Raw genomic sequence first — 14,053 nt, 5'->3', positions numbered from 1 at the left:
GGATCACCTCCCTGGACCTGCTCGAGATGCATCTGTGGATACATGACAAGGTACGGTTGGCCTTCCTGTCCATGTCCCCACACTGCCGGCCCATGTTCATCTTGGCATCAATGATGACTCCAAGATCCTTTTCTGCCTCTGCACTGACAAAAAGGGAGTTCCCCAGCCTGTAGGTATGCTGCTGGTTCTTCCTCCCCAGGTGCATCACCTTGCACTTGTGAGTGTTGAAACCCATCCTGTTCTCATCCGCCCACCCCGGTAACCTGTCCAGATCTAGTTGTAGCCTTTCCCTCCCTTCTAGCATGCCCACCTCTCCCCACATTTTAGTCTCATCCGTGAATTTGAACAAGGTGCTTTTCACCCCCTTGTCCAAGTCACCGATGAAGATGTTGAACAGTGCGGGCCCAAGGACCAAGCCCTGGGGGACCCCACTGCCCACGTCCCTCCAGGTTGAAAATGACCCGTCCACCACCACTTTCTGGGTGCAACCCTCCAGCGAATTCACAACCCATCTGACTGTGTAGGCATCGATGCCACAGTCGCCCAATTTTTTAATGAGAATGGGGTGAGAGACTGTTTCGAAGGCCTTCCTAAAGTCCAGAAAGACTATGTCCACCATGACACCTGCATCTAAGGATTTTGTGACCTGGTCATAGAAGGCCACCAGGTTGGTCTGACAGGACCTGTCCCTAATGAACCCATGTTGGTTGTCCCCAAGCATGATCTCCCCTGCTGGCCCTTCACAAATGTGTTCCTGGATCTGTAGCTTCCTAGCAAAGTGCTCTACCCTCCAGGCCACAAGCTATGCATTGCCTAGAGTGCTCTCCAACCCTCCCAAAACACTTTACTGTAGTTCTTTGCGCTCCATTATACACATGGTTTATACTTCATACACGTGCATTGAATCAGTATTTGTTATATTACTTTGTGCCATTGTTCTTTCTGTTTGCTTGCAGGGCAGAGATGTATGGACCCATTGTACGTTTAAATGTTTTCCATAGAGTCTCGGTAATAGTTTTCAGTCCTGAAGGAGTAAAGGTATTTCATGGTGAAATGCAATAGCTGACTAGAATCAACCAGTCCTGCTGTAACATGAGAGGGCTGTATCTGCCTTACAGAGTCTGAGTGAGGACACCAGGGCTCTATTTCTTGCTGTATCATTTGCCTGGCACTACCTGTCTTGTAAACTGGTTCTGAGAGGTGATGGATGCCTTCACCACTTCTTGCATGTGGGTGAGGTATACTTAAGAGCTGGGGATGTGACATAGCCTCAATTTTCCAGTTTCTCCCTTGGAGATCTATGGAGGAAAGTAGGTTAGCTATAGGCATACAAAGCATTCTTGAATTTGGTAAGCCTACAGATTAGACATCTAAGCCGCCAGCATAATTCCAGTAGGCAGTTGTGTGCCTTCAGATGTTTGATACAATAGGAGTGTTGAATGCTTGAAAATTTCTTTACATTCTGTTTGGGAAATGGATCATAGGTCATATTTATTTACCTGGTTGATTTTAGGAATACTTGATGTCCCCAGAGTACCCGAAGGATCGAACTGTATATGGTCAACTCAGTCATTTGCTTGGGGTGAGGTAGGTAATTTTTTTTTTAATTTCATGTCTCAGATCAAATTAATATCAGTTCTGAATTATATCGACTGAGCAGAATTCAGTCATTTAAGTCTGTGTAGTGCTACCACCGGCAAGTATGTTCTGGGGATTCAGATAATCCAGAATCCATGGCAGGCTTCCGATGTGAAGGTCCCAAGTCTAGGGGTCTTTGAGTTTGGATTCCCCCAAGTCTCACTTGCCCTTAGTCCAAAGGCGCAAGATAGGGAGAGATCTCCCATTTCTATAAAATAGGTGTTTAGCCAATATCCCCCCCATGGGAGGCTATCGTAGACTCTCATATGTCCTGTCCACAGTGCATTGGACAAGTCTCCACCCTCTACTACACAACACCATGCAAAGGTGATCTTGTCCTGGGGAACAGACCAGTGCAGCCCAGATAAAGTTACTACACTTGATCTTAGACCACAAGAGGCTGAATAACCAGTCAACAGCATCATGTAATAAACATAAATTAGAGCTTAACACAAGTGGAGAAGGGGCCAAATTTGTTTGGATTTTTTTTTACTTGAGCTAACCTCCAGTCACATGTGGACATTGACCAACCATTACATTACCTTGATGCTCATGTAGCCAAGCATCTTGGAACAATGGTGGAGTAAACACTGCATTCTTGTAACTGGATTTGTCACATCTCTCCCTTGTGGGATGTTTTTTTATCCTCAGAGCAATTAGGCTTCTCTGGGGTCAGAACCCAAAGTAGATGAAAATTTGCACAATGGTGTGAGCAAAAATATTCTGAATTAAAAAGGAGAATTTACTGTGTCGGCCATTCTGCAATAACTGTTTAATGTGTTCACTTCTGTCTCATGGTAAGGGGGAGCCATACTGTGGTATTATACCTTAGTTCAGTTTGTGAGTAAGCTGCCCAGAGTTAGCTTTCACTTAGCACGAGGTAGGGGCAAATATATAAAACAATTACTGCTTGTCAACTGCTCTACAATAAACCCTCTTACCTCAGTATAATTTATTCCTCTCTCTATCACAAGACTGTTATTAAAAACTCCACTTGTCTTTTAAAACATCAGATCATTCTGAATAGCACTGGAGTATTTCCATGTTGAGAGGGAATTAACCCCCAGTCTAAGTGTTATCTAATAAAATATTAAAAAACAACCCTTATTTCATGAGCTAGAACCAGCACCCTATTGTGGCACTATATACACATAGAACAAAAGGTTTACATCTCTGTTTTAAAATACTCCCCTTCATCAGAGGGAAGAAGCAAATAATGAACTCAAATGAATGTAGTGCTCCATGAGATGGGGAAGAATTGTTACATATTTGGTTTAAAAGAACTGAAAACTACATATTGACACCCTTGATAGAAACGATTCCTTTTCTTTAATTCTTGCATTTATGTTAGATTTTTAGGGAATGGCTTGGTATCTGATCATGACTATGATCATTGGCACAAGCAGCGAAGGATTGTGGATCCTGCTTTCAGCCGAACGTAAGGCAAATATTTGTCTAAAAGCTCTCTCATTTTCAGGAAGTTATTATTAAAATGTGACGGGCACTTTTTTCCAAATCAATTTAAATTTATGTATGGCTACAGACATGTAATGAATACTTGTCATTTTATCCAAAGTTTTATCTTCTTCTCACAGCAGCCACAACTTGTCCATATGATACAGACCATAAAATGGAGACAAATTTGATTCTCCCGTTTTCATCCACACAAGAACTATGACAACATGAGCAGCAAAAGTTCCCATAGAGGTGTCTATCTAGGCACTTAGACAAATTCAAACTGAAATTACAGGTCCCTAAATGGAGGCTAGGTGGAATTAAACATCCATGTCACAAAAAATCTATCTGTGCTGACCCCACCCCATGCAAAACTGCTTGAGTACATAGATTTGTTAGGCACCTCCATTGTGGTCTGTTAGATTCCTAAGCCCGTAGACCTTGGCTAGTATCTACTACACATACTGAGAAGTAACCAAGATGGCTACCTGTGTACCTAAGTCCCTCCTAAAGTCTGTTTCAGCCTAATCCAGTTCTGGGAGGCCCCTGAAGATAATCTAAATTCCCATCTGCTTAGTGCTGAGACCAAGCTTGCACTTCATTACAGAGCAAAGGTGATGCTTACCTAGAGCACTCAGGAAGAGGGACACCGGGGTTGTAGGCCATTCTCACCTCCTTAGCTACAGGCCAGAATGAACATGGGGTGGGCTCCAACCCTTCAGTTGAAGTTGGTCCATTGGACAAGAGTGCAAGACTCATGAGGTCAGAAAAAAGGAGCATGACAGGAACCCAATGAAGAGGACACTCCAGTGGGAAGAGAGAGTCCTGGGGTCTTGTCCCTGTTGCCAGGATTATTTCTGTTTTTTAACAATGACTATGTAATGTAAAAGGTAAAAACATAACAGCATAGCCCAGGACCTGATATTTCCCTCCCGGAGCAGTGCCATTACTACTAAGCTACATAGTCACTCTCCATCTTGCACTTTTGCCTGCACAGTGACCCAGGTTCAAGAGGAGGACTGGAGATTTCTCCTGACTACCTTATCTTGGTGGTCAGGACATTCCTTGGTGGTCAGGGAGGTGGGTGATAGGGATCTGAATTCCCTCCAGGTAAGAAGGACCATGAACCCTGATGTTCTACTTCCTGAGTTAGAGCTCTAACCACTCAACTGCTGGGAAAAGGATGAGTAGTAACCACCTCCCCCTCAATGCAAAGGGTGTTTTTCATAATGTCACTGTTAGTTAGGTGTTGCACTGCCGTCAGGGGTTTCCTGGATAATCTGGAATACCAGATGATGCAAGTCACCCCTAGCAGTCAGATGCCTAACTCCAGTCTAATGATTTCTGCTGAATTCTGGATATGCCTCCCTGCTGAGCACTTACATGATCTGGATCTCCCCTACCTGACACTTAGGTCTCCCTTTCACTGGATAGGAAGCCAAGCCTGGTAATTCAGATCACCCTCCTAGGATAAGGAGCCAAAATTTTAGGTAATGCGGAGACTAAGTAGAGGCATTCACAAAGTTAATTTGCTCTTGGTGGCAGCAGTCTCATGTCATATATGAGCACCCCTCAGATATCTTAAGAGCAATGCTGTGCCTCATACAGTTAAACACACTGATTGCTAGGTTTTGTTCTGGTCACATACAGGTTTGTGCAGAACTCAGAGGCAGAGCTAAGACTAGGAAAGCATAATGCATTTCAGATCATTAGCCTCAATGACTCTGGATCAATCCACTTACTATGAAAGGATTAGTTCATGGTCATTCATCTCTCTGACAAAACTGGGTAGCACTGGAGCCAGCATTAGCAGAATATACCCTTTTCTCTTGCTTTAACAAGAGATTGCAGTGGGCTATTTTCTTTAATCTGGCAAAAGCATGCAGACTGTTTGAGGCTAAAGGATTATGTGACATAGTCTTTGTTTTATTTTAAATTTTCCTATATAAAAATAAGTGAAGATGTTTATTCTTTAAAAAATGATTGCCCACTGCAGCCCCTTTGCTAATCTTTATTAACGGTTTAGCTACCTGATGGGTCTGATGGACACATTTAATGAAAAAGCAGAGGAGTTGATGAAGAAGCTGGAGGAAAAAGCAGATGGAAAAACGGAGCTTAGCATTCTCAACATGATGAGCCGTGTGACTCTGGATGTTCTTGCCAAGGTACTGACTGACTCATTTCCTGCAGCTGACCTCAAGTGGGCCTTGCCATGATTGTCAGTATAATTCAAGATCACACTCCACCAGCCTTACTCAGACTTGGATGAAAACTACTCACTGAGTCTGCTTGATTCTCTTTTTACAAAACAGTGGTCCAAAGCGAGTCTTCCAGTGTTATATTTTCAAAAGAGCCAGAGTCCCATTTTCAAAAGCATCTAGTATCTCATGGGCTTTTGAAAACAAGACTCATGGGCTCTAACATTGAGTTGGCTCTTAAGGATGGTTTCTTTTCATATCGCCAACATCCCAAAAGGACACATCAGTATTAATCCATGTGTGGATGTATTGTTTCAGTGTCACACTCTGGTAGTGGTTCTCGGGCTTTTTAGGCATAAGGCGCCCCTTGTTAGACTCAAGAAAACCTTTATTACACTGGGAGAATGCCCACTTTTAATTTTCACTTGTTTTTTGACTACAGAAAAATAGTAGAGAAATATTTCTGTTGCAAAGATCTTAGAAAGACTACAGCAAGTAAGAATGTTGTTAACACTGTGGATTTCTATTTGGAATCTCTGGGTTTATCTTGTGAGTCAAGTTTGAGTGCCTAATAGTGCTAACATTTCTTGGCACCCCACAAGAAAGGATTTTGAAAGGATCTCAAGACACCCTGGTTGAGAATCACTTCTCTATGTCAACCTGACATTTTTATTTATTCATTTGATTTCTCTGCTGCGCTCTCCAATAAAGGCTCGGGGTTGCTTACCACAAAAACACATCAGAGAAACAGATAAATAAATGATTAACCAGTTCTCAAGATAATTCCTCAAAACACCTCCGCCTGCTAAAAGCCTAGCTAAATAAAAAGGTCTGACCCAGATGTTCTGGGTCAGGTTCTAGGCAAGTGATGCAGTCAGATGCTTGAGGCACCTGTCATACACAGGTCAGTTTACAGTTGCTGTTGTGCCATGTGATCCCATTTACTATTTCATGACTGAGACAGCAGCTGTGCCATCAGCAAAAGGCCTCAAGGAGGAGGGAGCTCCAGAGCTGAGAGGTGGCTACTGAGAATGACCTCCCACGTGTATCTTCTAAGTGAACAGATGGTACTTGCAGAAGGTTGTTTTGGAACAAAGGACAGCCTCTTCCCTTAGACATATAGGTCTGAGGTCTTTTAAGGGCTTTAAGACTCTTTTAAGGTCAGGACCAGCACCTTGAATTACACCCAGAAAGCTATTAGAAACTGGTGCAGACTCTGGCACTTCTCTTACCTAGGCTCTCCTCTCCTTTATGTTAGCCAGCTTGGGATGGGTAGAGGGTAGTAGTAAATGATTATCCCCATTAAACCAGGTGGAGGGAAAGGAAGTGGGAGACCCAGAGGAGAGGGTGTCTGAAATCTGAGGCTGCCCCTCATTCTCTTCCTCTCACTAAAGCTGTGCTTGTAGACTCTAATAATAAGCTTCTAGTATGATACAGGATTGTGATAGGGTGTGTTCATCTGCTGCTTAATCTCAGATCCAGTAAACAAAAGGTTTTAATCAGAAATTGCCTTTTTACTCTCAATATCCTCAGGTAGCCTTTGGCATGGAACTGAATGCACTGCATGATGACCAGACACCTTTCCCACATGCAGTGAGCATGATCATGAAAGGAACAAGTGAGATACGCCTCCCTTTACTGAAGGTCTGTTCCAGTTCCACTCCTGCAAGCCACCTCTTCCTACTGAAATTAAAATTGCTTTCTTTGCATAGTGGTCAGCGAGTTGAAAGAAGCAGAGTTCTTTAGACCTAGTTGTGTTAGCAGAAGCATCAGTAGACATGGTTCTTGTGCCTCTTTCCTTACCAAGAAATTTCACTAGCCCTTTATGAACCTTGTGAAAGGAACAAAATAATGTTGTTCTTCTCTGGCATCTTCTCTCTCTCTCTGTGGTCTCCCCATGGAGTATCATGTCAGTGATGACACATGAGAATTCAACACCAGGCCTTCCTTTAAGCATGAGTGTTTGCTCTTCTGAGCTACAATCTGACGCTTGATTTACAACTTTACACAAGTCACAAAACCCTGTTTCTCTCATGCATTTATTATACTCACACATTGCAATATCTAGGATCCAAATGCAAAAATTAAGGGATTCTTAGTATCTTTCTTAAAAGAGCATTAATCTTCATGAGAGATGGTCAGAAAATAAATTCTCTTTCTGGGAAATTTTTTCAGTGTTTGGCAACAGTTCAAAGTTCAAAAACAGTGCTGGAAGATTTTGTTTTAGAAGTGGTGCCTCCATGCCTGTAGGAGTTGCAGTTCAGAAGCCTCATGTTCCTGTTCTTCTCCATTGGCTTGGCTATATTTCCCATGATGCATCACAGTTTCTTTGCCTGGAATGGGAAAGTGCTGGAGTCCTTAGCCATGGTACATAAGGCAACTGAACTACAGCTGCCATGAAGGCACTAGGGCAGCGTACTCAAATTGTTTTCAGCCAAACTGTTTTAGCTTTGCAGGATGCACATTTTTGTTTACAAAAGCAGAGAATGTGTTTCCACGGCAGGAACGCATTTTCATTTTAAAAAAATCAATTAGTCAAAAATCCAGTTTTCCACTGAAAAACAGTTATGACAAGGTTTTCAATCAGCTCTAGTTTCTACCCCTCTTTGGTTTCTGCTGCAAAAGCAATAAAATGACTATGTACCATTTATATGCAGTACATGCCAGGAAAACAAAAACTGATAAAGGAGATTCAGGAAAGCGTGAGGCTGCTGCGCCGTGTGGGAAAGGAATGCATTGAGCAGAGGAGAGAGGACATCCAGAATGGAGAAGAAGCCAGAGTAGATATTCTTACTCAGATACTGAAAGCAGCTGGTAGGAAACTCTGTGCTCTTTGATTTCATTAATTTATACATTGTTTTGTAAAGTTCAAACCTGAAGTCCAGCTGACTTGAAATGTGGGGTGGTTCATTCCTGGCTCTAATATCTCTGTGCATTCAGAATGCTTCTTCCAAGCTGAAGATCCAAACGGGGTGGTTTCATAGATTTCAAAGACATTAGGGCTGGAAGGGACCTCGGAAGATCATCAAGTCCAGCCCCCCGCCCAAAGGGCAGGAAGTCAGCTGGGATCCCAGCAAGATAAGCATCCAATTTGCTCTTGAAGGTGTTCAATGTAGGTGCTTGAACCACCTCCGATGGCAGGGTGTTCCAGACCTTGGGGGCTTACAATTGGGAGTTTATTTTGGAGGTTCACTTTGATCTCTGTTATTTATATTGGGTCAGAAGCTGGCTCTAAATCACCACTATGGTGCCTCCCACAAACCCCACTGTCCATGCCTGACTCCCTGAAGTGTTCTTGAGGAGGTGCAGTGAGCTTTTGTTACTTCTTTGTTTCTGATCTTGGCAGCTCTGGAAGACACCAGAGATGACGAAAATATTCTGGATAACTTTGTCACTTTCTTCATTGCTGGTTTGTAGCTATTTTACTACCTCTTTATTTATTTATTTAATTAGTTATTTGATTTATAAGTCAGCTTCCTGACATAGACTCAAGGCAGCTTACAGGAGAAAACAAAACAATTTATAAAACAAATGAAAAAGAGAGAAAAATAAAACAGGAGAAACAAAACGATTCATGAAAGCCAATAGAGTATTAAAATAAACTGTGCAGCAAAGAGTCCCTAAACATGACCTAAGCTTAACCTTTCCTGCTGAACACCTGCCTAAATGGGAAGGTCTTGCAGTGCTTCCTGAAAATGTCCAAGCTGGGGCTCTGGCAGGCTTCAAGGGGGAGGGAGTTCCAGAGCTAAGGGGCAACTACCAAGAATGACCTCTCATGTATTTTCACCAAGCGAGCTTGTTGTATTAATGGTATTTGGAGGAAGTTGTTCTTGGCTGACCTTAAGGATCACAGTGGGGCATAAACTAAAATTGCTGGGGGACAGGGATACACAAATTCAAACATGTTCAGGGACTGACATACAAGTAAGCCCTGTAGATAGGGACACTGGGAGAGTCATTTCTGCGGGAGGACTCAGGTGCCTGTATACAGCCTATATACTGCCAGGAGCATGGGGAACAAGCATAAGGAGCTAGCCCTCCTACTCTCCAGTGGGCATTATGATCTAGTTGGGATTATGGAGACCTGGTGGGACTCCTCACACAACTGGAGCATAGATATAGATAGCTACACCTTGCATAGAAGGGACTGGGTGGGGAAGAAAGGTGAAGGTGTTGCTCTCTATGTGAAAGAGCAGTACACCTTCTTGGAGGTTGACATCGGCTTCAAAAATGGACAGCTTGAAACCCCTGGGTCAAGTTGCAGGGGGGAGTGGCGAGAGTGACCTAACTGTAGGTGTTTACTACAAACCACCAAACCAGTGGAGGAACTTGATCTGGAGTTCACCTGAGAATTGACTGAGGCTGCACATGCATGTCACATGGTTGTTGTGGGCAATTTTAATTATCCAGACATCTCCTGGGAGAAACACTTGCCCAAGTTGGATTGGTCATGCTCCTTCCTGACCTGTGTCAAGGAGCTCTTCCTGATTCCTGAGGTACATAGACCAACCAGAGGTGGCTCTCTGCTAGACTTGGTCCTAGCCAAAGGAGACAATCTCGTGACCGACTTAAATATAGAGGGAAGTCTGGGCAACAGCAGCCATGAAACCATCATGTTCACTGTCCGACGTAAGCCAGAAAATTGGATAGCAGGATTGAAGTCTTGGAGTTCAAAAATGCAAATTTCAACAAGGTTAGGTCACTAGTAGGGCAAGTACTGTGGGACCAGGGACCGAAGGCAAAAGATGTGCATGAAGAGTGGTTGTTCCTTAAGGACATGATCCTTGAAGCACAAAGGAAGTCCATTCCCATGCAGAGAAAAAGTAACAGAAGGGTTGGCAAGCCCTCCTGGTTAAACAGAGACATCACAGTCCTCTTAAGAAAGAAGAAAGAGGCTTATAAACAATAGAAGCTTGGGGTGGGACCCAAGGAGAACTATCCATGATGGCCTGCATTTGCAAGGAACAGATAAGACAGGCTGAAGTGGCGACCGAACTTAGATTAGCAATGGGAATCAAGGACAATAAGAAGTCCTTCTTTCGGTACATAGGGAACAGAAGGAAAACAATGGGAGTGTGGGCCATTGCTCAGCAACTCAGGAGAGCCGTTTACCAGTATCCAGGAGAAAGCTGAACTCCTGAATGACTACTTCGCCTTGGTCTTTCGCCGGACCAAGGGGAAAACCACTCCAGGTAAAGCAGAGGATGAGCTCAGTAGGAATAATCACCTTCCTACTATTGTCATAGAATTGGTGTCTGACCAATTAAAAAAATTAGACATATACAGGTCAGCAGGACTGGATGATCCTCATGCAACAGTGCTGAAGGAACTGGCCAAAGTCATTGTGGAACCCCTGGAGAAACTCTTCCACAACTCGTGGCACTCTGGAGAAGTCCCTGAGGACTGGAAGAGGGCCAATGTTGTGCTCAGCTACAAGAAGGGCAGGAGGGAAGACTCGGGTAACTATAGACCAATCAGCCTAACTTTTATCCTAGGGCAAAATCCTAGAAAAATTCATCAAGGAGTCTATCTGCGATAAGCTTGTGGAAGGTAAGATTCTGAATGACAGCTTTGTCACAGGCAGGTCTTGCCGTACCAACCTCATCTCCTTCTATAACCAGGTAACTCACCACCTGGACATGAGACAGCAGGTTGACATTGTATACTTTGACTTCCAAAAGGCCTTTGATCTAGTATCCCATGATGTCCTTGTAAGAAAATTGGAAGATTGTAGCCTTAACTCCAAGACAGTCCGGTGGGTGAGAAACAGGCTGCAGGATAGGACCCAGAAAGTCATAGTGAACGGATCTGTGTTATCCTGGTGAGAAGTGGGCAGCGGTGTCCCGCAGGGGTCTGTGCTTGGTCCAGTACTTTTCAACATCTTTATTAACAATTTGAATGTTGGGGTGAAGAGATCACTGGCCAAGTTTGTAGACAACACCAAGTTATGGGGGAGCATGGTCATTCTTGAAGATAGGCTACAGATACAGGCAGACCTAGGCAGGCTAGCAAGTTGGGCAGATCAAAACCCGATGAAGTTCAACATTGAGAAATGTAAAGTGCTCCATCTTGGGACAAGCAACCCCCAACACACCTACAGGCTTGGCAGCACCGAACTGACTAGCACCACGAATGAAAGGCACCTGGGATAATAACAGACCACAGTGTGAATATGAGCTGGCAGTGTGATGCTGTAGCCAGTAAGGCAAATAATGCTCTGCCATGCATCAATCGATGCATCTCCAGCAAAACCAAGGAGGTGATTCTTCCACTCTACTCAGCATTGGTGAGACTACAGCTGGAGTACTGCATCCAGTTCTGGGCAGCACACTTTAACAAGAACACGGACAAGCTTGAGAGAGTCCAAAGAAGAGCTATCCATATGATCAGACACTTGCATGGCAAGCCATACAAGGAAAGGCTGAGGGATCTGGGACTTTTCAGCCTGAGGAAAAGAAGGCTGAGAGGGGACTTGGTAGCAACTTACTGCTACACTGTAGAGTGTAGTCAGTGCCTTCAAGGGCAGTCCCATGTAGAGTGTATTGCAGTAGTTGCACCTCAGAGTTATGAAAACATGGACAATGTTGGCCATATCTCAATCTGAAAGAAAGGGTCACAACCTTGTGACCAGAAGGAGTTGGTGGAAGATACTCCTAGCCACCAACACCACCAGGAGCACCCCAAGACTGTGAACCCAAGTGACTAGGGGAGGCTGAACCCCCTAAATGCTAGGTGTCTCAACCCCACCTCCTCACCTGGTCATGTGGACTGCCCACCACCATCACCTCTATCTTGTCTGGATTTAACTTCAATTGGTTCATCCATATCCAATCCCCAGCTGTAGCCAAGCAGTGGAAAACACCTGACACTGCAGGGCCCAGGTCAGGTGAGAAAGAAAGATAGAGCTGGGTCATGAGAAACTATAGGGCTCTGCAGGCTTCGCTCAAGGGATTGGTGGTGCAGGTAGTTTTCTTCTCAGTCCTCCCAGTTGCTGGTCACAGGTACAGGAGGGATAGGTGCACAGAAGTAAACAGAAGACTCCGGAGGGGTTCGGCTTCTTCAACCATGTTATGCACCTCTAGGACTGTGGCCTTTTGGGAAGGGACAGCATCTACCTCATGCCAAAGGGGAAGAAGCTTTTCTCAGTTAGAATGGTGGACCTCCTGGATAGGGCTTTAAACTGAGATCGCTGGGGGATGGGCCATCAACCAGTAGCACAAACCCAAAAAATGGCAACCTCAAAACCAGCATCCCAGGGTACAATAGGAAGCTTTCTCCAGCACAAGCCAATGGACAGGTTATTCCCGTGCTCGGCCAAAAGCCTACAGCCTCCAATGGCAGGTTTAGGTGCCTGTACACTAACACTAGAAGCATGGGAAACAAGCAGGAGGAACTGGCTCTCCTACTAACCAACAACCAATATGATCTTATCACAGAGACCACATGGGACTCTACCTATGACTAGACCCCGGGGATAGGGGGATACACCCTGTATAGGAGGGATCGTGTTGGGAAGAAGGGCAGTGGAGTTGCTCTCTATGTAAAGGAACATTACATCTCCCCAGAAGCCAAGATTGGAAGGCAAAGGGCCAAAGAAGTGTGACCTGAGACCCTCTGGGTCAAGATACGGGGAGAGCACAGGGAAGGGGATTTGATTGTAGGAGTTTATTACAGACCTCCAAACCAAGAGGAACAGCTCAACCAGGAATTCTCTGGAGAACTGGCAGAGGCTACATGCTCTCGGAGTATGGTCATCATGGGTGACTTCAACTACTCAGACATCTCGTGAGATGAGCACTCAGCTAGATCCAATCACTCACAAAGCTTCCTCACTTGCATTGAGGAGCTCTATCTAACACAAGAAGTCTATGGGCCAACCAGGGGCAAGGCGCTCCTAGACTTGGTTCTGGCCAAAGGGGACGATCTGGTGAGCAACCTAAGGATTGAAGGGAAACTTATAGATTCAGAGATGTTAGGGTCAGAAGGGACCTCAATAGATCATCGAGTCCGACCTGCTGCATAGGCAGGAAAGAGTGCTGGATTCAGATAACCCCAGTCAGATGCCTATCTAACCTCCTCTTGAAGAACCCCAGGGTAGGGGAGAATACCACCTCCCTTGGGAGCCCATTCCCGATTTTGGCCACTCTAACTGTGAAGAAGTTCTTCCTAATGTCCAGTCTAAATCTGCTCTAACGATCACTTTCTCCAGCTACTATAAGTCAGGGAAATTAGCCAGTAAAGTAGAAATCAGAGGTGCGCTGGTACATCAGTCTGATTTTGGATCGGCACCAATATAAAGAAAATCGACTGTATCAGAAATCAGCTTTTTTTGCCTGATGTGGCTGATAATTTGACCAATAAATGCCTGGTGCATGCACACAGCTGCAGCACAACACCTAGGTGATGAGGAGCACAGCCCAACTGCTTGGAAAGCTATGTCCAGCTGGTAAGTCTGCTGTGGTGGAAGGGTAGGGGGGAGGGAAGGGGCGTGGGGGGGCAGATCAAGGCCCCCCACGGTGAGGGTGGGCATGGGGCTGGGGCAGTCATTGCCCAGCTAATGTGGGGCATGGGATGGAGCTGTGGCTTGTTTAGGGGGAGTGAGGGGAGAGGGCGGCTCCCACCGCTGTGCACACCCCGGGAGGGCACAGGGAGTGTATGCCCCTGGATCTGCATGTGGGGCAAGGTGGGCTGCAGCTGTGGGCAGGGGCAGGTGATGGGGTGAATGGGGCCCTGGGGCTGGGGTGGGTCATGTGACAGAGCCA

At 45.0% G+C, this 14,053-nt stretch overlaps 1 protein-coding gene across 2 annotated transcripts in view; it reads left to right on the top strand.

Annotated features, from left to right (window-relative positions):
- Nucleotides 1–14,053, top strand: part of LOC109298462 (cholesterol 24-hydroxylase) — a 30,697-nt gene that overhangs the window by 5,234 nt on the left and 11,410 nt on the right. For both annotated transcript variants that reach the window (XM_019518584.1, XM_019518582.1), the window contains exons 3-9: nucleotides 957–1,038; nucleotides 1,514–1,587; nucleotides 2,990–3,076; nucleotides 5,120–5,258; nucleotides 6,825–6,935; nucleotides 7,949–8,105; nucleotides 8,638–8,700. In XM_019518584.1, coding sequence (XP_019374129.1) covers nucleotides 957–1,038; nucleotides 1,514–1,587; nucleotides 2,990–3,076; nucleotides 5,120–5,258; nucleotides 6,825–6,935; nucleotides 7,949–8,105; nucleotides 8,638–8,700 — 713 coding nt within the window. The remainder of the gene's footprint in view (nucleotides 1–956; nucleotides 1,039–1,513; nucleotides 1,588–2,989; nucleotides 3,077–5,119; nucleotides 5,259–6,824; nucleotides 6,936–7,948; nucleotides 8,106–8,637; nucleotides 8,701–14,053) is intronic.

The sequence above is a fragment of the Gavialis gangeticus genome, unplaced genomic scaffold (assembly GCF_001723915.1).
Source record: "Gavialis gangeticus isolate Ggan-Ray unplaced genomic scaffold, GavGan_comp1, whole genome shotgun sequence".
NCBI classification, from domain to species: domain Eukaryota; kingdom Metazoa; phylum Chordata; order Crocodylia; family Gavialidae; genus Gavialis; species Gavialis gangeticus.
The sequence above is the reverse complement of the archived record's forward strand: the minus strand, read 5'-3'. Positions and strand labels throughout refer to the sequence as shown.